The 23517-nt window shown below is 48.3% G+C and overlaps 1 protein-coding gene across 1 annotated transcript in view; it reads left to right on the top strand.

Moving 5' to 3' along the window:
* The first annotated feature begins 329 nt into the window (after nt 1-329).
* MARCHF4 (membrane associated ring-CH-type finger 4) overlaps nt 330-23517 on the top strand; it is a 70653-nt gene continuing 47465 nt past the window's right edge. Inside the window, exon 1 of the mRNA XM_084892510.1 lies at nt 330-2980. Within this exon, the coding sequence (XP_084748636.1) occupies nt 2462-2980 (519 nt within the window). The 5' untranslated portion in view covers nt 330-2461. The remainder of the gene's footprint in view (nt 2981-23517) is intronic.

Raw genomic sequence — 23517 nt, 5'->3', positions numbered from 1 at the left:
CCTACTCTCCACCGATACTTCCCAGCTGGGGGGAAATACACCTTCGTACCGAATTGCTCCCCTCCAGCCCACTTGTCTTTCCCCCCTTCTACCTCCACTTCGCTCCCTCCTCCCTTCCTTTCTAAATCCCTCCCTCTCCTCCTTCCTTCCCTTTCTTTGGTCCCTCCCCACCCCCTTCCCTCGCTCAGTTCTTCTCTCCGAGGGCTCCCTTTCTTTCTAGCCTCTTTCCCTCTCACGCTCTTTCCCTCCTCCATCCCTCCGCCTCTGCGCCAGGCCCCCACCTGCAGGGCACGCGGGGGCTGGGCGGGAGCTGTCCACTCGCCTGGGGTGCTGAATGCAGCAGCGGCGGAGGCGACGGCGGCAGAGATAACTGGGAGGTTTCCTCGCTCCACGAACACTGTTTCCAGCCCTCAGACCGTCAACTCGCAGCCCACACCACCTTTCCTCCAGCACCACCCCTTTGGGACCCGAGCCAAGGGGGCAGCGGTCGAGGCAGGCGGCGGCGGGTGCTGAGCAACGGGCGGAAGGCGAGACAACACCTGGCAGCAGCCGGGCATCTGATTTGCTCCCTCTCCCCTGTGAGGGGAGAAATATATTTATATACGGTTTGGGGGAGTCGCGAGCACCCAGCCGGAGCCAAGTGCGGACTCCATCCCACCTGGGCCACCCTGCTTGGATCCCCTCTCCCCACCTTCCACCGGCACCACCGCAGCCCAGCCTTACCTCGCCGCATCTGCCGAGAGAGGTAGCAACAGCGAGCCCAGCCAGCCAGAGGCGGTGGCGAGAAGGGAGTGGCGACGGCGTGGAGGCTGGGGGCGAAGGGAGCCGGAGAGGCCGCCCTCGGTGGGGGTAGGTAGCGGGGGCAGAGCCGCGGGGAGGACCCCGCAGCCGCCCTCCTCCGCTCCCACCCCATCCAGGAGCACGCTCTCCGATCATTGGAGAACCGGATTATTGCTGCTTCCACTAGTACCATCTCATTTTATTTTATTATTATTATTACCTCCCTCTCCCACTCCTCAGCCTCCCCCACCCTCGCCGGCCTCGCCTCTGGTTGCATGGCAGCGCTGCCCTGGCGCGGGGGCTCAGGGCCGGCCCCCCGGGAAGGAGGAGGACCATGAAGCCTGGAGGCGCAGCCACGCCGGACCGCGAGCGGCAGTCAGAGGAGCCCCCGCCCCGGAGACACCCAGACGCCGCCGACCAGCAGTCGTCACCGCCTTCGCAGCAGCCTCGCCGCCGGCCGCCGCGGGCAGACCCAGAGCCAGACCAGGAGGAGGGCGACCACCGTCCAGCGGAGGACGAGGAGGAGGAGGAGAACGCGAGGCCACACAGCCGCCCGGACCTGCCCTTCCCCCGGCCCTCGCCCCTCGCCCTCGCCGGAAGGGACCTTTGATGGAGCCCAGGGGAGGGGTCCGAGGATTTACAGACTGTCGCAGGGTGGGCTGAAGGCTGAGGTCATGTAACTACTTCCTTCTGTCCCTTTCTACACGCCCTTCTTTTCTGCCCCTTTTCTCTGCTCCACTGCCTCTCGCCTCCCCCGCCTTCCTCCTTACACACCCTTCTTCCAGGAAGAAGGCGCTTTGCAAGGGTTAAACCATCTTTTCTTTTCCCCCTTTCTCTCCTCCCCTTCCTCGGTTCCTTAGTTCCCCACCTTTATTCTCCCCATTAGCTTTCCCTTGTTTGTGCAGCCCTCCGGCTGCAGGCAAAGCACAAGCCCCTCGGCCAAGTTCACCTGTGGTCCCTTCCCCCCACCCAACTGCTCTCTTAAAAGCAACACCGGTGCTTCTGGGGTTAATTGCCCCAGTTTCCTGCCCAGGAGAATTAAAACTTGTCCCAACCCCCTCTCCTTCCTATCTTACAACCCCCCCCCTCTTGATTTCCCCCTCCCACAACCAATTTCTGGCTACCTGAGGAAACAATTTTCCCCCTCTCACACATGCAGTCTTCAGTTCTTCATGGAGCTAGTGTGCCCTCATCCCAGCTCAGTCCACTCCAAATCTGATTTATAATCTTCCCCACCTTTTTATATCTACAAGAAGAAAGGTTGCCCATTTTCTATGAATTTGAGAACAACCCAATAATCCTCTCCTGGGGAACTTTCTAGCAATTAGACTTACATCTCAAGGCCCTAACTGACTATCCTCAACATTTTTTTAAATCTCCCCTCCCCCTCTACCAGTGCCCCCAGGTCAAAGGCAGAAAGGAGGCTTCCTGAGCAAAGCCTTTTTTTGGGTTGAGGTGGGGTCGAAGCAAGAGAAGCTTTTTTTGTTGGGCTTTCCAGGCAAAGTTCAGAATCGGTGACTCACAGTCTTCAGTCCCGGGGCTAACTTATTTGCTACTTGGAGGAACCAGTGAAAAAGCAGACTCCCGCATAACACAGATACTCTGTGGACCCCTCAAAACCATCCTATCTTCTGCAAAGACTTCAGCTGCCCCTCCCGGGCTCCCGGCTTCCACTGGGCACATGCTGATGCCCCTGAGTGGGCTGCTTTGGTGGTGGTGCTGCTGCTACTGCTGTGCCTGGTACCGCTCTGGACTGTGCACCCCAGCTCCCCAGATGTTGCGCCACCAGGGTCTCCTCAAGTGCCGCTGCCGCATGCTCTTCAATGACCTGAAGGTTTTCCTACTTCGGCGCCCCCCTCCAGCACCCCTGCCCATGCACGGAGACCCCCAGCCCCCAGGTTTGACCGCCAACAATACCCTTCCGGCTCTGGGCGCCGGGGGGTGGGCAGGCTGGAGGGGCCCTCGAGAAGGGGTGGGCAGGGAGACCCCTCCTCTGCCACCTCCACCACCTTTGCCACCTTCTTCCGTGGAAGATGACTGGGGTGTCTCGGCCACAGAGCCGCCGGCCTCGCTGCTCAGCAGTGCCTCCTCAGATGACTTCTGTAAGGGGAAGGCGGAGGACCGCTACTCACTGGGCAGCAGCCTGGACAGTGGCATGAGGACCCCGCTGTGCCGAATCTGCTTTCAGGGGCCGGAACAGGTAAGGCCATTTCCTCCTTTTCCTGCTTCCTTGTAGTGTCTCCAGATCTCGCAGATTGCTACTCGCCTGCGTGCTCTGGGGAACCATTACGTGGTGTCTAATGTGAGGACTGTAAGTTTTAAGCCTCTCAACGATGTTCCTTTTGGTTAAGTTTGCCCCAAGAGGGTCTGGATCCTGGTAGAGCCTGTTTGGTGGCTCGGTTGTATCTCAGTGTTTGCATTTTCCTTCCAAAGCTCGTATCTTCAGTTCCATGTGAAAATTCCCCAAGTGTCCTCAAAATAGAAGATCCAGAAGCCAGGAGCAACAAAATGAAGGAACTCGGTGGTCCACTCACACTTGTGAAATGTCCTTTTGTCTGATTTATTGTGAGTGGCATTTTCCCCAGCTCGTCTTCAGTCCCAGATTCAAACTTCTTCCCTCCATGAAAGTGAGCAGAGATCTTGTCCACTCTCCCTATTCTTATAGACTGAAACCCAATGAGCCTGTGCCTGTTCCTTCATGTAGAGACTGTTCCCCCTATTTTAGATTGCCTTCTCAGCAACGTGTTTTAATCACTGAAGAGGAAATGAAGAAGGACTCTAGGTCCAAGGAGACTACAGTTTGCTAAGACACTTCTTGACAGACTTGTGTTTCCTAGGTTGAAAGCCGGTAGGTAAGTGGGGTGAGAGTGAATTTAAGGGAAATAGAGAAACTGATAGAGAATCTTGTTGTATCTATTCCCCTTCTCAGGCCTGAAACACATCAACTGAGATGGTCCCTTCCAGTCTCCCCATCCAGGGTAGAGGATGGCAAGTACCTCACAGACCAGAGTCTTTCCGAGTCTGAGAGATCTCACTACCCCATTCATTCAGATTTTCACAGACGTACTTACCCCACCCCTTTGAGCTCCACTTTCAGTCTACTCTCTGCAGTGCTGGATAGCAAGTGCACATTCTTCCAGAGTCATATTGTGACAACTATTTCCACAGAATCCAGATCTGAACATCAGATCTAGTCAGTCATTCTGGGGAAAGAATACTTACTTGGGCCCTGGGCCGGGTTATGCTATCACATCAGCCACTTCTTTGCAGATTTCCTGGAAGTGGAGGGAAGACTTCTAGGTGCTCTCTAAACAAATGGCCATGCTGGTGTTCCGAGTAGTCCTGGTGTTTGGTGGGGGCTTGCTCTGTAAGAGGCAGGCCTGGCTGACATTTTCATTCATTTATTTCTGCTCTAAATGGAGAAAGCACTTCATGTACAGGTAATGACTGAGGCCACACCCTGGGCATTGTGAGGGAAGGTGATGCAGATATCAGGATGAATAGACATATCTGAGAGTTTGAGGGCAGGATTCATTTTTCTTGTGATGAGGATTGCCTGAAGTCCCAAATAAAGTACTGCCCAGAGTTGAGGACTTCAGTTAGGGGAGAAGGTCCAGGGTCCCTGCTCCGTGCCCTTTTTCCAGCCCTTGTGTCACCTCCAGTGTTGAGTCTCCAGCAGAGACACAAGGCAGAGTGGCTTGGCTGAGAGCAAGAGGGAGCCTTGCTTTGGGGACCATTTGGTTAGGATCTTGCCCCAATTAAGAGCCTCATCCATTCCCAAACAAAGAATTACTTAGTTTCTTAAGTTCTTAAGCTATTTCTTTCTTCTCCCATTTGGACTGGCTCAGGGCTGCATATCACATGGGCTGCTGGAGGTACCCTAGTACATAGAGAACACCATGACTTGGAGCCTACTTTGATGGGTGTGTGCAGTCCATACAGCTTTATGTCACTGGGTTCCTTTTCCACTTCTGTGATTTCAAGCCACCTTTTTCTGCTCACCCTTCTTTTATCATATTTGTTGAGAAGACCCAGGAGATAATGAGCATGAAAATGCCTTGAAAGGGATTAATTAATAATTGCATGCATTTTGATCATGAAAAAGCAGTATTTTGTTGAGAAAAGAAAAAGAATGACATCATTAAGCATATTGTGAAACACTTTGTGTGCTACAGGGTTGGGTCAGAGATTAAAATATTTTCTTTCTTGCTTATTATTCTCATGAAGAAAGCATTGACTAAAAAAGCTAACAACACTGAGAGAGGAAGAGACTGTTATTTTGTGGGAGAAATAGGATATTGTGACAGCATTAAGACTGGATCAAATCAAGTATTTCCTGCATATTATCATTACATTTTGGGGTTTGCTTTATCTGTGCAGGAGCTAGGAGATTATAATGAGAATGTGTTATAGAAGTATTAAAAGCAATGTAGCTTAGATGTGTGGAACGCATTTCTCCACTTTTTCTTCATTTCCCCCCTCAGCATTTCAATAAGGAAGGGAGACAAAAGAGGGAGGAGATAGGGGAAAGTTTCTAGAGAAGGGAGAGGAAGAATGGGGGTGGAGAGAGAAGCTAAGATTTCAGTATCTTAGTTTCTTTCTGCTCAGGAAGAAAGCTGTCCAGCAATTGTCCACATGTGACCCTCAAAGGCATGCAGACAGACTGTAATCTCAGGGCTGAATGTCTTGGTCTCTTCCCTGCAGTCAAACAAAGGGACCAAACTGCTCCCCAGTCATCGGCCACTACTCCGAGGGCTAAAAGCCTGCCAGGCACAAAGATGTGATCTCTTCCTGCCAATAGACGTGGTGAGGGACAACGGAAAGATCCAGCTAGTGTCATACACGTACACAGGATTTCATACCAGTCATTCATAAATGCATTTAATGCACACGAACTCAGCATTTACAGTGTGCCAGATGCTGTTCTAGGCACTGAGTATCCAGGAATAGAAAAAACAGCTGAGATCTCTGCTCTTTTGAATTTGACAGTCTCTATCACTAGATAGAGAAATTGACAAATAAACTACTAGATAAATCAAGTGATTTCAGATAGTGTTGACTGCCTTGATGAAAGTAAAACAGGAAAATGAGTCAGACAAGAATGAAAGGGGGGCGGGGCTTGGGAAAGAGGCAGCTATGTTAGATACAGTGATCAGGAACAGCCTTCCTAAGAAGGTGCCCTCTGAGCGGACACCTACATGGTGAGATGCATAGGTCTGAGGAAAATCATTTCAGGGGCTGGGAACAGCAGGTGCAAAGGCCTCAGGGCGAACAAGCTGAGCATGTTTGAGAAACAGGAGGAGGGCGATGAGCAGGTGTGAACAAATGCTTTGAGAGACAACTTGGCTTCACCCTAGAAAGCTGACCAAGTACCCACTCTCCTCCTCTCCGCCATCCATGCAGGTTGGATCAGGGTCAAGATCCATGAGAGTGTGAGACAAGAGCCCACTCACCAATCCTTCACTCTCCATGTCTAGTTCACTTTGAGGGACAGTGAACCCTGGTGGGTTAGCGGAGGTCTCTGAAGCCAGATGGTCCTAGTTTGAGGTCTGAGCAAATTGTATAGCCTGTCTGTGCCTGGGGTTCTCATTTTTAAAGTTGGAATAATGCTGATAGCTCCCAAAGTATAAGGTCATTCTGAGCATCAGTGCTGTCACAATGTGTTGTTGTTGTCGTCTCAAATGTAAGAATGCTCCCCCTGCCTCGTTAAAAGGAAAAATGTGCCCTGGAGCCCAGTCTGGCAGGAGGAGCGCTATGGTTGTGGTCTGTGTCAGTGGCTTGTTTTCTTGTGCACTCACAATGGTCTAGGCACAGTGCTGCTCCTCTGCTTCCACCATCAAAAATATTAAGTGCCCACCTATGCCTGCTGCTCTGCTGAGCAAAGTGCAAAGACACATGGCCCATGTGGCCCTGCCCTCTGGGAGCTGCACAATCTAACCCAGACATCACAGAGGCCGATAGGGATCAAGAACACACAGACAGCAAGTCAAAGTGAATTGCAGTAAAATCGGCTACAGGAAAGGGATGTATATTTAGAGGCAGCTAGTGTGTGGGGTGCCCATGCAAAGAGGCCAGTGGGAGAATTTGCTACTTTTTCTGTAGTCAGTCAGAGAACTCTTCTCCAGAGTGGACGCTGGATACCAAATGACATGAAATAGACTTAGACTGAGTTTAGAAAGCCAGAAGCAGGCTGGCTGTGTTGCTCAGTAGTTTAGTGTTGACCCATGCACCAAGAGGTCACCAGTTCGATTCCCAGTCCCTTTGTTCAGTCTCATGCCTGAAGGATGTGCAGGAGGCAATGGATTAATGTTGATGCTTCTCTCTCATTAGTGTTTCTATCTCTCCCCCTCTCTTTGCCTCTCTCTAAATTAAACAAAAATGTTGAAAAAGAAAGAAAGCTAGAAGCATAAGAGATGTGAGACACATGAGTACCTCAACAAAGAGGTAAAACAGGCCCTTAGGCTGGGCTAGCAGTGGAGCACTTTGAGGTGGATACAGAAATAAAACCCATCATGGTAGTGGTGGTGGCAGGACACCTGTAATGAAAATCGGGAAATGAGTCTGAAAGAGATCCATAGGTTTCCTCTACCTCTTCCTCTTCCTGGGGTCGGCCTCTCTGGAGCTCTGCATTCAGAAGGGGCAAGAGCAGTGTGGAATATTCTAGCCAGTGTTTGGGGTTCTTGGGGAATAAGAGAAGGGCTTTGGAGGTCCCAAGATGCAATGAGAATCCTGGAAATGGAGATCAAGTTGAGCATTTTAGAAGAGAGACAAATGGTGCATTATTTTCTTAGCACTATGGTTCACTTTTGCATTTTTGAGAAGGGTGCAGCTGAAGAAGGATCAAAGTGGGATCCTGGGTTTAAGAAAGGCAATGCAGAAGGACTCAGATCCCTGGAAATAGCAACTTACATGCACACACAAACACCCAAATAAAGCATTGAGTGCAAGTGTCTCCCTTCCACAGACCGAATTAGGGATTGGAGTGGGAGAGACACCTGGTGTCTTGACAGTTGTGGAGTGATTCTCACCTCAGTTGTCAGTAGATCCTCTGAAAGTGTGTCCTTAGGGGTAATCCTTCTTTACTTGCCAGCCTGCATCTCCTTGTGGTGGGTTGGCTAATTTATTGGGGATGGCTTCTAGCTGAGTGCCCCCTACAGAGTTACTTAATAAAGCTGGTAGGGCAGGAGGGAAATATGCATTTCAAATCAGCCTTGGAGAAGGAGAGATACTAGAAATTCTCTGTCTGTGTGTCTCTCTCTTTCTGTCCCTTCTCTCTTTTTCAGTTGGTATGTTGGAGAAGCCCAGCTGTGGCCTGAGAGTTGAGGGAGGGAGAGTAGTGTGAGGGGGAGAGGATACTAGAAGAAGTGTGGGAATGAGAGAGCTGCTGCTTCTTCTTCTTCTTCTTCTTCTTCTTCTTCTTCTTCTTCTTCTCCTTTTTTTTTTAAAAAAAAATATATATTTTATTGATTTTTTTACAGAGAGGAAGAGGGAGGGATAGAGAGATAGAAACATGGATGAGAGAGAATGATCGATCAGCTGCCTCTTGCACACACACCTCCCCCCCCACCACCACCGGGGATGTGCCCACAACCAAGGTACATGCCCTTGACTAGAATCAAATCCGGAACCTTTCAGTCCGCAGGCTGACGCTCTATCCACTGGTTTCGGCCTAGAGAGCTGCTGCTTATTTGCTGGAAAGGAAGCCAAGTTGGAAGAGAGCCCGGATGTAAAGGAGCTGGCCAGTGGATACTGTGGGGCCTGAGCTGAACACCACCCCCTTCTGAGATGTATCATATGTAAGCTAGACTCTACATGTGCAATTATGTTTAGTACACATGTGATACCTTCCTCTGCATATGTGAAAAGTAAACGAGGGTGCATATGGAATTGTCTGCCATGTGAAAAAAATAGGCAACATTGAATAAGTTACAATTTGAGTTTCAGGTAGATGCAAACTCAGAAAAAAATGGGGGATCTGCAAATATGAGCTCTGTTCCACTCCACGTGATCTAAGCCCACAAGGGGGACTCATGGGCCCCAGTCCTGGACCCAGCTCATGGCTCCATGAGGATTTCTCCTAGACCCATGCTCAGAGGTGTTGAGGAGGACAGATCAAATCAGTTTCTTCTCTTTGGAAAGGTTCCTTTGAATGTGGTTGAAGAAGAAAAAAAAAAGAAGAAAAAAAAAAGAAAATCAACGTCAGATTCTCCGAAAGAAGCCTCTGGAAGCCACTGTAGCAGCTAACATAGGACTCCACATACAGGAGGGCTCAGTACTCATTAATCCTTTCCTCTCCCTCCTGCCACATGTTCATTCCAGACTAATAGTGCTGTATTTGGTCCCTAGTGTACACATAGTGGAAGGTACATTTGTGTGTGTGCGTACGTGTGTGTGCATCTATGAATGAAAGTGCCAGGTGTAGGAACTTTAATTTATATACACCCTCTACCCTGTCCAGCCTCGTGTTCTGATTCTATAAGGACAAATAGTGATGATTCTTGTCCTAACAATGATGGTGACCATTACCCTGGCTGGAGACCACTTGGCCAGCAGCACAGCTCTTCTCATTCTATTGCCTGGCAATGGAAGTACAGAGGCTTTGAAGTCAGAAAGACATGGATTTAAATCCCAATGGGCGATCTCGGGCAACTTATTTAACCTCCCTGGATTTAGATTTCCTTGTTTACAAAATAGGAATAAAACTCTGAGCTTGAACACTTGTCCTAAGGCATGGACGTGATTTATGAAAGTTCGAGGCACAGAGCAGCTGTTCATTAAATGGGAGTGGTAGTTACCCCATTCTGTAAGTGTGGTTCAGAGGCTGCAGTGGGGCCCCTAGATCACACTGCTGCCTTTCCTACTTCCCTCTCTTATAAGAGCATTAAAAAAATCAGACGCTGTAAGGCTGTTCTTCGACCACGGGGAGCCCCAGGCTGTGTTTGTGCCTGACATCAGGGATGCACATTCAGAGCCAGTGTTTCTGTTCAGCAGACTGTTGCCTCTGTACTCATGACTCATCGGAGCCTGCCTGGGTCCCTCATTCTCGACATAGTTGTCTTTATCCATCCTCAGCACCACCACATTTCTGACAGATCTTTATTAAACAGCACTCTCTTCTGGGTATGAACTGTGCAGAAAGACGTTTTCCTGGGCTCGAGTCCCTAGGAGCAGTAGCAGACCATGCACCCAGAGGAACATGTAGGGGAAGTGGCAGAAAAACACACAACGTTTGCTCAAAACGTGACAGCAAGATGTTTGCATTCAGGTTCATCCCTAGACTAGTTTTGGAAAGTCTGGGATGGGATGGCTACCCCAGACAGGCGTGATGTTAAATAACATTGATCATCCAGTGATAACATTGTTCTTTTCAGTTTGCTCTCATGCCTTATGATTATGTCCAGGATTTTTAAAAAAATCATTAGAGTGGTAATATGTCTTTAACATCTTTCTAACACTTGTCAGTCTCCTTTGTAAACAAAGAGAGAAGGCGTTAGGCTTGGAGCCTTGGGTGCACAGTAATATCTAGCTGGAATCTGTTAATCTTGTTTGTATTTGTGTGTGTCTGTTCTTTTCAAAAAATTAATAGGCTTTACGTTCTTTTTAAAGCAGTTTTAGGTTCAAAGCGAAACTGAACTGAAAGTATAGAGTTCCCATATACTCACCTGCCCCCCAGTCCTCCCACCTCCGTCCCAACCATCAACATCCCACACTAGAGTGATGCATTTGCTGCAGCAGATGAACCAACATTGACACATTATCACCCAAAGTCTGTAGTTTACTTTGGGTTCACTCTTGGTGTTGTGTATTCTAAGGGTTCAGAAAAATGCATCCTGGCATGGATCGAACATTATAGTGTCAGACAGAGTAGCGTCACTTCCCTAAAAACCCATCCATTCATCCCTCCGCTCCGACCTGGAACTCCTGACAATACAGCCTGGCCTTTTCCAGACTGACATGTAGTTGGAATTACACAGTTTATAGCCTTTTCGGATTGGTTTCTTTCACTTAGTAGTAAGCATTTACAGTCCCCCCCGCAACCCCCATGCCTTTTCATGTCTCTATAGCACATTTCTTTTTAGCTCTGAATAATATTCTATGATATAAAGGTACCACAGCTTGTCTGTTTTTTCTTTGGTAAATGATACCAGTTTTTTTTTTTTAATTTATTTATGGTAGTGGCAACAAGTTTCCTTTATAAATAAATTCATTGAAGCAAAAATATGAGATACTTAGAGAAAAATGTTGAGTCTAAAGAAAATAATAGTATGGATGCCCCGTGAATACGTTGAGAAGTAGAAACCACTGAAGTTTGGGTAACACTGGCCTGGGCTGAACACTTTATAATAACAGTTCAGAAACATCTATGGGCACCAAGAAGTGTCCAGGAAGAGGGAAGATGCATAGTCCCAGGCCTCTGTCTCAGGGTTGCCCCAGAATCTGCATTTTTAATTCATTTTGAGAATTCTGAAGTAAGTGATCACTTCAGGTACACTGTGTATGAGGCAGGACATTGTGGAGGTAGCTAAATGGGGAGAAGAAATTCCTCCCCCAGCCCTGAGATCCCCAGACATTACAAGGAACAGGGGCGTGGTCACTGGAGGAGGGGAGCACAGGGACCATGTGACTAGGAAAGGAGTGACATGTCACTCAGGACGGAGCAGGACAAGATGCCTCTTTCACCTCTTTGTCCTACCTCAGTGACCTGAGAGCCACAAGTTTCAGATGGGATAGTCACCAGAAGGAAAAGCCTAACCCCATGGCACTGTAACAGCGGAGTTGCACCCTTTACCTGTGGTACGTCACTGAGACCTGGGACTCTGTCTGTTGCCCAGCTAGTGTTAATTTTCCTGACTAATCCAACCACCAGTTCCCACTCCTGAGTTATATTCGGAGGGGATTCTTGAGTGAGTCCCAGAGCAGGCCCACAGATGCGGCACAGCTTGATCCCTCACAGCTCACTGAGTACAAACAATGAAGTGTTTCAGCTCAGGAATGACATCACCGTCGCCTGCAATTCGTGGGACCTAGAAACACAGCTTTGAAATATCAGCAAGAGGGCTGGGGAGTGTCATCCTCTTGGGTGTCTGGGCAGAGAGGAAGTTCAGGTGTGAGTGAGCTCAACAAGTCTCTCAACAGTATTAGCATCTCCCCCTTAGGGTTGTTCGGAGAGTTAGATAACGCACTGTCTGACCCACAGGAGTAAACAGTTTTGTTACTGTTTACTCGTTTGTAAGAGGAAGGGGTTGTACTAAGGAATGTCCGGCCCTTCCTGTGCTGCTATCCTCTTTTATGCTACAGCAAGTATAGGAGTCATACCTGCGGCTGGGATAAACCCACTCCTTCCTCTGTTGATAGGATAAGCCTCCCTGGAAGAATGGACTTCGAACTGGGCCTTAAAGATGGATCAGGGAAAGAATTTGGAAAATGGGAAATGAAGACTGTTCTAGGCATAGGAACAATGGAAGCAAAGAATCAGAAACACTTTAGGAGAAAATTGGCACATTGGATAAGAGCCTGGGGTTTTCATATCCAAGCAGAACTGCTTTCAAATACCAGGGTGGCTGTGCAGATATGTGACATTGAGCAAGTCACTTACAGAATTCTCATTCCCTCCATTGTAGAATATAAAGCACATCAGTGGGACAGTTGGAGACACTTGAATTAGGTGTGTAAGTTAGTTGATACTATCAGATCAACGTGACGTCACTGGTTTTGATCACTGTGCTACACATGCTAACCGCCGGGAAATGAAGTGAAGGGTTTGTGGGAGCTCTTTGTGTTACTTTTATAATTTTTAAAAATGAATCTGAAATTATTGCAAAATGAAAAGTTAAAAAATAAAAATGGCTTGGATGGGAGCTATTTTCATTGGAAAAATTAGGAATTGCTAGTATAGGAAAAATAGCCTGGGTTTGATAGTTACAAAAACTCTGGTTAGAATCCAGGCTCTAGCACTTCTTAGCTGTGTGGCCTTGGGCAAATCGATTAAGTTCTCTGAATCATACTGTCTTCTATCGGTACCATGAGCGAATACACAGAACTACTTCCTAGAACTGCCGTGAGAATTTTAGAAAACAGCACCTACGTCGGAGCGTGCTCCTGATACCCATTAACTCTCTTTCTGGTCTTGAAATACAAACGTTCAATGAACTTACCATTTCTTTCTGGTATCTCCTTCCCCCTCTATCTGAGGATAGCAAACAGGCCTCCCACACCTCCCAGGTCTGAGTGTGTGTGCTAAGTGCTCTGAGAGAAACACCTGAGCAGTAAAAAGGCATGAGTGGGCAGGAAAGTTTCCCCACTCGGGGATCTTAAGCCTATAAACAGAGTTAATCATCAGCATAAACAGAGTCGGCCATTATGCAGTGTTCTTTCACACTTTTAACCTCACACCCCAAAGGCGGCTCTCTGGCACGCGGAGTGTGGGGTTATATATTTTGATTCATCCCATGGTGATCCCTCCAGGAGCCACAGATTTAAGCCTTCATGGAGCTATGTGCTACTTTAGAAAAGCTTCCAGGACTGGGGCTCTGAGTTCTGCAACATGTTTAGAAAACAGCTGCCCAAAGCAGGCAGCTGCTGGTGAAGGAGAGCAGGTGTGCCTGAGAGTGCGGAGGTGTCCACTCCTGTGGTGTGCGTGTCGGTGGGTGGGAATGAGCGGGTACTACACAAGGGGGTGAGGGAATGGGCATGTGTCTGCACGTGGAATGCCACTATTTACTATAGAAGAAAAGGGCACTCGAGGGTGGGGGTCTGTTTGGCTTTTCTTGCCTTTGCGCATCTTTGTTCCAGAGAGAGCTCAGAAAGTCTAGACTTTGCAGTCCATGCTGACATATTTACAATGTTTGCTGTCTTGTTTTTAGCCTCTGACCCCCATTAAGTGTTTGCCAGATAAAACAAAATTTGACACCCCCACCCACAAAACCAACCAACCAACCAACTCACCCACCCAACAGTGGGCTCTGGAAGAGTATGTGCTATGTCTTCAAATGTTCTTCCCCTCCCCTTCATAAAACATAGAATGAGGTTCCTCATGATTTAAAGTAATCATCAGCCTTCCTATAAATGCAATTCAAGTAAAAAAATGTTTGTTCATTTGACGGCTGCAATTTGCTTACAAATATTAATAAACCAGTTACTATAGATGACACAGGACTGGCCATGTGTTGGAACACGCTGAAACCGGCTGAGGGCTACCTGGTTTATTCTACTGTTTTCTCTACTTTGATAAGCCTTTGTGTCTACTTGATGCTGCTGCTTCCCAGCCCCTTGCACAGAGGCAGACACATGGAGGTTAATTGATGGGTTTTCATTGAATGAAGGAACCAGCACTTCTAAGCACTAACTATATGCACAAAAAAACACTGTAGCACAAAAAAACACAATGTTTATTGGGGGTATTGAGTGCTAAGGAAGCAGAAAACCTTACTTTGAGGGTGTGTATGTATGTATATGTGTATGGTGGTGGTGGTGGTATGGGGTAAAATCAGTTTTAAATGTTAATATGGGTTGGCCAACCATTCCAGTTTGTCCAGGGGCCGACAAACTTTCCAAGATGTGGGACATCCAGTGCTAAAATGGAGAGAGTTCTAGACAAACTTGGACAGTTGGTAACCCACAAGAATGCTCCAATCAGCTACACAGTAGAATGCTACATACAGGACAACACCTCTGACACTCAGTGTCTGCTAGCTGTAAGTGGGTAAGCACTTGGTGATGGATTAGCTCAGTGTTTCCCAAACTTCTCTCATGATGAGAATCACCTGGTGGAGTTGTTAAACTACAGATTCCTGAATCCCAACTAAGAAGTGCTAAGCTAGAATTTTTGGGAACATATACGTAAAATTGTAACTAGAGCACTTGTTTTTTAGAGCACTAGTTAAGTATACAATTTTACCTATATGTTCCCAAACTTCTTCATCATGAGAGAAGTTTGGGAAACTCTGGATTAGCTGATGGGTGCCTGTTTTTACACTCCAGGCAGCCATCAGCTGTTTGCATCAGGCTGCTTAGAATCAAGGAGGTGTGCTGGAACCGGTCTGGCTCAGTGGATAGAGCATCGGCCTGCAGACTGAGGGGTCCCGGGTTCGATTCCGGCCAACGGCATGTACCTTGGTTGCCGGCACATCCCCAGTAGGGGGTGTGCAAGAGGCAGCTGATTGATGATTCTCTCTCATCAATGTTTCTGACTCTCTATCCCTCTCTCTTCCTCTCTGTAAAAAATCAATAAAATATATATATATATTTTTAAAAAGAATCAAGGAGGTGTGATCTCTGAAACCCTCCTCTTTGATCTTACACAGGGCAGGAAGGACGGCTTAAGACATTAGATTTCTAGCCCAGAGCCTTTCAGACTTTTATATGCATACGAATCACCTGGAGTCCTTGATGAACTACAGGATCTGGAATAGAGCCTAAGGCTCTGCATTTCTACAGGCACCCAGGTTCATGGGTACTTCTGGTCCACAGGCCACACTGAGTAGCAAGGGTCTCAGTAGTTCTCATCCTGAGCTGGCATATTAAAACTATTAAAACATTCTACAGTTGCCCAGCCACAAACCCAGACCAATTAAGCCAGTCTCTAGGGTGGGACCAGGCATCAGTATTTTTAACTGTCCCCACATGATTCCAATGTGCAGACAGGGTTGTGAATCCCAGAGAGAGGAAGGAGAGAAAAATACCTTGTGATGATAAGGGCTGATTGATTGGTCCAGATGGGCTAGGCTGTGCTGTCAAGAGATTTATTGGAAGTGGAATCAGAAATCTAAAAGAAGGAGCTTATTTTGGAAAGCCTAGAGGCAAGATTCTTTTTTTAAAAAAAATCAGGACATAATGGTTTGTATCCTTTGGCCATTTAGGTCTAGTAGGGAATCAACAACACATCTTGACCCCTCTGGGTGATGGAGCCCAGGGTGCAACTCTGGCGAGGGAAGGGAGCCACTACCCTAGAAGTAGCTGAGGGGAGAGAGCATGGGTCTCCAAAGCCAGCCAATCACAGCTTTCACAGACCAGGTTATCCAGATTGGCCCTCCAACCATTCAGAATGAACCTTATTTCCTTGCTTATTGATGCTTCCTAGCAGCTGTTCCAGACATTTCCCACTTTCAAGTGTCAACCTCATTCTCAGCAGATGACCTTGCCTCTTACTTTGAGACAATTGGGGCCAATCATTCACATTCTAGCATCTCCCCCTTTCTGCCTGCCATGAGTCCCTCTTCACTTCTGCAAATGTCTGTCTTACTGTCATTTATAAGCTAAATGACCTCAGGAATGTTGTTTGACATTTCCAACCTTCAATAGCATTACCTGCAAAGTGGGATACTTTTCTCACAGGGCTGTTTTCAGGATTGGTTGAAATTTATAAAAAGAATATAAATAAAACTAGGTGAAAGATATCTAAAGAGGCTGACACAGGTTAGGAACTCAAATTTAGCTTCTAGCCTCCTAATTCATTAGACACTCTTCTACCAAGCCTTCTATGGCTCCTTATTGCCTAATCAGTAGGGGTGTCGAACTCAATCAGAGAAGGGGCCAAAATCTAAAATCCAGCCTAAATCGCGGGCCGAATGGCTTACTGAACAGTCATAAACTGACAATGTCATAAACTGACAGCGGAGTGCAGTGATGACAGCGCGATGCGGGCCACATTGCAAGGCCTGGCGGGCTGGATTTGGCCCGCGGGCCTTGTGTTTGACACATGTGGCCTAATGAATGAGATATTTCAACTCTCACCCCAGTGCCCTATGGGTCCTTCAAGTTGGCCACAGCCTTCCACTTAAGCCTTTACTTTCCACAAATCCCTGTTCTTCTGGACTGTGGGGCAACCTGCCATTCTTTCCCCAGACTCACTCGTTCCTGTCTCTTTCTCCGGGGCAGTGCCTTCTGCCTGGCTGGCCCTTCCTCTCACCATTGTCAGCACATTAAGGTCTTGCAGAAAGAAGGGGACCACAGGAGCCCACCCACCAGCTGTTGGCCCCGCGGGAGACCTGTGGAAGCAGATGTGCTCAGGCCCAGGCGCAGCAGACATCAAGGGCAGGGCAACTGTTGTACATGGTCACCAGCGTGGACCTGGGATTCGGTGCAGAGAGGGAAGGGGCATAGGGACCTTCCAGCAGGCATCTAGAAAATAGAGCCTCAGTCCACCCCAACTCTCCTTGGAGGGTCTTTGTCCATGACCCAAATTTGCTCTTTCCTCGGGCTGGAATAAACTCTAGAATCTCCCCAGAACACCTACCACATCCCTACTCTACATAGATTCATACCCCTTCCTCACAACTCCATAGCCATCCTAAACCAGTTGCAGCCACTCCACCTCCCTTGCTGGTCCCTCTGCAGGTCTGCCTTTCTCAGCCCAGCCCATTCCTCAACAGGACAGGTGCCAATTAAAGTATCAGAACATAGTTGCATCCAAAGGGGTCTTTTTCCCTCTTGGAGATAGGCAGTTCTAGGTTCAACTGGCCGCCCTCTCATGTACGAGACAGGGCCATTGTGAGCACCCCACAGAAAACTCATGCTTGTTTTTATCTTTCAGCTGGAGGGAATAGCATGAACCCTCTTGGTGGCTGTGAGGATTAACTGTAATTTAACCTGTTGAGCTTCTGGAGTCCAAAGGCTAGAGGGTTCTCAGGCTTGTGTGGGCAAAGATACACATTTTTTGACCTGGGCTGGGTATATAATTTTTTTTTAATTGAAAGAACACAAACATGAACACACACACACACACATACACACACACACTCTAGAACACATTGTTGAAAAATTGGAAGGTCCAGAATCGTTGGGCCTCTTTCTCCCAAGAGACAACTATGAGCTGTTGCCTCTAATTATGGCAGTTTGCTGAAATCTCTCCCCAACCTTCTCATGCGATGCTCTGTGTATATGGTTGATATTCAATATGGCTGTAATATCGCAGCTCTCCTGTGCCGACTTGTGAGCAGCTTTTGTGCGGGGCTCTTCCCTCGGGACTCCCCCGCTCCGAACTCACTGAGACCCAGACACAATAGGGGGTCTCTGGGACCCAGCTACAGGCTAGCTGACTGGCTGGTGCCTGTGCAGGTTCAGCTATCAAATGTTTTGAGAAACACTGATGCCCAGATGTATAGGAGTGTGTGCCTGAGTTCACCTCTGAGTCCCCAGTGTTGGGTGCGGGCCTGGCACAGAGTAGGTGTTTATTGACTGACTGACTGACTGACTAACTCTGCCTTATGTTCTCAAAAATGTTAGTTTCCTCTCCTTCCACTCCCCTTCGCCTTCTCTGCCTCTAACAGGAAACTGGCCCACTCTTGATCCTGCCCTTTTACCCAGCTCTCCCTGCACCCTTCAATTCATACCGAATCACGGGGCGGGGCATTGGTGGGGGGATATTCCTGGGCCCCAGCTCCTCAGCAGCAAGCAGGCCTCTTCCAGCAACCAGTGGCAGAGGAATACAGATGGCGCCTTGTGCCTTGTGGGCAGCCAACATGTAGTCAGGCACGGGAGACCGAGAGACCATGGGTGTAATCAAAGCCATTTGATTTCCCAGACAATAGAAACAAATAGAACAGCAATCTCAGTCAGGACATGGAAGGACCAGCAGGGAGCAGGAAGATTGGAGGAGCTGCGAGTGGTATAAATTAATGAAAATGATTCCCCTGGCACTTCTCTCTGCCTGCCTGCCTCCTTGGCATGGTCCTGGCAACTGCTTCGTGGGCCCCAGGCACTTGGGGGGCCTGAGGCTTGAAGAGGGTAAAAATCTCGGAAATTTGACAGCAGAAGGGAGGTCATTAGTGCTTTGAGAAGCTGAGTGATTCAGGGGAGAGAGGGGGATGAAGAGAAAAGGGAGGATCCCGGATGGAAATGGGCAGATGTCTGATTTGAGAAGCCAGGAGGCCTCACTGGGAGTCCTGGGCTGCTCTGCTGGGTGGCTGTGGGCAAGTCGCCTCACCTCTCTGAGTCTCAGCTTTTGTATCACTGAGTAGACTGGGGTAGTGTGGCTTCTGAGTTCCTGCCAGCCCCCATATTTGGTGCCCCCAATACTCTTTTATGCACACCCCATCCTCGTTTCCTCTCTTGAAATGATTTGGGTTCTATATTTCTCTCCTACAGCCAGGAGCTCTACCTGAAGGCCGAGGATAATTTTACTTATGTTTTTGGTCATGGGGTCCCCGGAGCATGGGAAGGCTGGGTGTGCTGCAATGGAGGAATGCAGGGTGGCTAGGACCAGTGTGGGGTAGCCACAAGTGCTCCTTAGGAAGGATGGGTGGGGATCAGATGGTAACACTGGCTTTGATGGGACCCAGGTGGGGCTCATTACATTCACTCACGTGGAGACTCAGGCCGGGAAGGTGAGGGGGCCTCACCTGCCAGTTCTGGTGGAAACTGAACTGCCAGCCCTTCAAGATAATTTTGAGTTTTACATTCACATGCCACCCTAGATTAACACAAACAACACAGATGGAAAAGTGTCCTCCCAGCCCACCCAGGGACCCCTCACTTTGGCTGTGAAAGCAATCAAAGCCTGCTTCCCAGAGCCCAGGCTGTGAAACCCATCTGGCTCTGTGATGCTGGGAAGCTGGGTCTGAACAGGGGCCCCACCCTCTCCACTTCCGGCTTCCTTTGTTTGGGGCCTGGGGTCTGAGGTGTGGGAAGGAGGCAGGCAGCTCTGGCTGGAAACTGGGCTTCTCCATCCAGGCTGCTCTGAAGGAGAGCAGGTGGGTGCTGGGGCGGAGCCGGAGAGCCAGCCGCTGCTGGTATAAGTTGTTTAAGAATCACCCCAGGAGCAGCCCAGAGAGAGGGTGAAAATTAAATGCACAACTCCCCCTGGTCTCCTTGGTCCCCCGTCACCCCAGGAGAATCCTGGGTGATAATGAGGTCCCCTTGGAGGGTCTCCATGGGATCTCTCCTGGTGCCAGCTTTGTCCTGGAGAGACCTCAGGCAAACCCGACACCCCAGTCCGTGCCTGCCCTGTAGTGGGAATAAGGAGTGAGCAGATGGATGAATGACCAGGAGGGCAGATGAGGATTTGGAAAGGATTGTAAAACTGCCAGACTCTTGTTAATGCCACCTTCTTTCTTGCTGAGGAAAAACACTTCTCAGCGGAGCAGCTAAGAGAGAAAAGTGTGTCTTAGAGGAGGAAGGTGGGGGAGGGGGTGAAAGAATGAATGGATTTTGTGTTTTCACATATTTACTGAGAAATGAGGAAACTGCTTAGCGCCTGCTAATTACAGTCAGAGCAACCTGAATTCCCAGCGAATGCCGAGGGAGCAAGAGCTGGAAGGGTGGGTAGATTTTCTGAGGGGGTCCTGAGCGTTTCCCAGTGGCAGTTGGAGGACCAGGGAAAGTGGGCGGGTGGAGGTAAGGAACTGAGGCAGGTGCTGAGGAGGGCGGGATCATGTCACCTTGCACCTTACATTTCCTGGCCTCTTCTCTTGTGTCAGGAGCCAAGCACTTTCTTCTCCCACTGGTAAGGTCTTAGTGACCAGGCCTGTCCTATTGTACTATGTAGCTCAGGAACTACACGAGGGAAGGTCACAGAGTAGTTCAAAGTCACCCTGGTGTTCTTTCTTTGTGCTTGTCTCACTTCTCTTCAAACTTTCTCCCATGGCTCCCTCCTCTCTGCTGTCCAACCAGGGGATAGCAAAGAAGTAAGGGACAGGCCCTGGACTCGAACTACCTGAGTCCACCTCTTCCTGCCCCCACTTGCTTGCTGTGCCTTTGGGAAAGTTGCTTTATGTTATGTGCCTCAGCTTCTTTGGCTATAAATGGGAGATAAAAATAGCACCCAGTTTATGGGTTGTTGTGAGGATTCAATCAATGATCCATTTAAAGATCTTGGCACTTAGTAGGTGCTTAATGGATGTGGACTATAGGTATATTCAAGGTTGAATGAGATAGTAAATGTGAAAACACTCTGTAAATTCTAAAGCAGAGACAGTAAATTGGCCCATGGGCTACATGCAGGCAGTGGGCATTTTTTTATTTTTTGGTCTGCCAAGTGTTTCTTTGTGTTGTTGGTTTTTTGTTGTTTTTTTTTTCAACCAAGCCAGTGTTTTAAAAAAAAAATCTTACCCTATATAATAAAACTAATATGCAAATCGACCAAACAGCAGAACAACCAGTCGCTGTAATGCACACTGACCACTGGGGGCAGACGCTCCACATAGGAGCTGCCCCCTGGTGGTCAGTGTGTTCCCACTGGGGGAGCGCAGCAGTGGTGGCAGGAGCCTCTCCCACCTCTGCAGCAGCACTAGGGATCCCTCTACTGACATCCCCCAGGGGTCCCAGACTGCCAGAGGGAGAGGCCAGGCTGAGGGACCCCCCACCTGCTAGTGCACAAATGTCAGGCACTGGTCCTCCAGTTTTACATAAAAACACAGGTTTCTGCCTTTCCCTCTAGAAAAAACAAAAAATCCAAAGGTCTGGCAACTGTACACCTGGCTTCCCACGTGTGATGATGGGCTGGAGCTGAGCAGCACTCATTCCCTGCAGGAACACAGGTCTCAGCTGGGCCACACCTCCCATTCTCAGCACCTCCCGGTGCACTCACATCGCCACGTTTGCACATCTCTGTCCATGTCTTCTCAGTCTGTGGCCCTTGCATTTTATCCACATTAGTTGTTATTACTCACTCAAAAGTCAGAGACACACAGGGACCCAGGTTTCCAGTGTTAGGTGTTGCTAGGTGCTGAAACAAGTGAGGAGGGCCGTTGTAGAAACACTTTCCTTGGAAACCTAAAAATAACACGGATTTATGCACAGCCTCTCCTGGATGCAGGGGAGGGCAAAAAGACTCCACCAACTTCCTCCCAGGTTTTAAATTGAGCTGGGGGTGCGGAGGAGCTATTTTAGAATCTGTATGTTGGAGGGAGGAAGGGTGGAGATTTTTCATAGATAAGTTATATAGTGCAGTCTAATTCAACACGTGGGAAACAAAAGAAGTGTCACAACATAGATAGCAGAAAAAAGAATGTCACCTTTGTTTATGAGAAAGATGCATGTGCTTGTAAAAATGTACCTCCATTTCCAAAAGCACAAATAAAAACAAAACATAAAAAGGGAGGTGTGGGGTAAACTATAAATCTAACCTGTACCAAGCACTTATACTCTACTAAGTACCTCCCATGGACTGAGTTATTTTGCCCTCACAATACCTTCTGCAGTAGTAATAGTGTTATTCCCATTTTGCCAGGTGTTGAAACTGGAACTCAGGGTGATGACATAACCTACCAGTTTCTCCAGCTGGTACCTGGAAGAACCAAGCCTTGAAGTCCAGTTTGAAGGACTCCAGTGCCTGGATTCTCATCCACTCCACTCTGTGTTCCAATCATCTGGATGATTGCAAAGAAGGGGGGAAGTTAATTATTATCAGCTTGAGCAGGCAGAAGGGATGTAAATGTAACTTGCTGGAGTACCAATTTAAACATCTGTTGATGAACACACTTTGCTTATTCGGTTTTAAGTACCCTCACTCAGAAAGCTCAAGCCACTCAGTTTCCACTCGGTTCTTATGGGCAGGGTGGTCAGATTCTGTACAGGACTGAAAGGATACTTCAGAGTTTCAGTAGGCCCCGCTCATGGAAAGCTACAACTTCCTTGGTCTTTTTTATTTATTTATATAAAATATATTTTATTGATTCTTTACAGAGAGGAAGAGAGAGGGATAGAGAATTAGAAACACCAATGAGAGAGAATCATCGATCAGCTGCCTCTTGCACACCCCCTACTGGGGATGTGCCCGCAACCAAGGCACATGCCCTTGACCGGAATCAAACCTGGACCTTTCAGTCCATAGGCTGATGCCCTATCCACTGAACCAAACCAATCTCGGCCTTCCTTGGTCTTAATAACATCTGATGCTCAAATCTAAAGGTTAACCCTCTCCACAGAAAAAATGTTCATGTGCACATATGTGAAAAATAACACTACAGTTTCAGGAAGTTAAGCGATCCATTGAAGCTCATTCATGGACCCCCAGATTAAAAACCTTTGCTCTAAACCAGGATGGGATCAGATTCTAGAAACACCCGCCCCACCCCACCCTGCCAAGCCAGCCTGATTATTCCAGGCTCCTCACCACCAGTTGCTAATCATCTGGTTTTAATTCTCTGCTCTCCTAATGGCTTCATGTTCATCTCTTGCTTTCTCCTGGTAAGATGATTCTGGGAAATACATTGTAAGAGAGGCTGGTTCTCATTTCTGTGACTTCCCTTGGACTTCTCTAGCCACCTTTGGTAATTTATATTTATTCACCAGGACACACACACACACACACACACACACACACACACGCACACGCCCCTCTGAATATACATCATTGTGCACAATACTTTAAATCAGTCCAGTCCACCTTTCACAGCTGCCTCAGCTACAGAGACTGGTTAATAGAGGTCTATTCACGCCCCCGTCCCACTATGTACAGCTGGGACAGTTATACTGGACAAGAGTACCTTGTTTGGATTGGGGGAGCTGGTCACTGGGGTGGAAATGCAGCCCATGCTGCACTCCTCCCGCCATGTGCCAAGGCTTTGGCCCCCTTTTTGAGCCCAAGCAAAGGCAGCGATGGGACTGGGGCAGTCCTGCCTGATGAGCAGGGTCAGCAGGGAGCCAGAACACATCTATCCGGGGATAAAATACCAACGTTCCTATCCCAGTTTTGTATCACCAGTCACTTCATCTCTTCTTTCTCCTCAATGAATAAAACTTTCAGTGTTCCCAGGGCTACATTCTCTTAGAAGAATGAGACCTGAAGGATCCATTTCC

The sequence above is a fragment of the Pipistrellus hanaki genome, assembly GCF_964339955.1.
Source record: "Pipistrellus hanaki genome assembly, chromosome: 8".
Classification (NCBI taxonomy): Eukaryota; Metazoa; Chordata; class Mammalia; order Chiroptera; family Vespertilionidae; genus Pipistrellus; species Pipistrellus hanaki.
The sequence above is the reverse complement of the archived record's forward strand: the minus strand, read 5'-3'. Positions and strand labels throughout refer to the sequence as shown.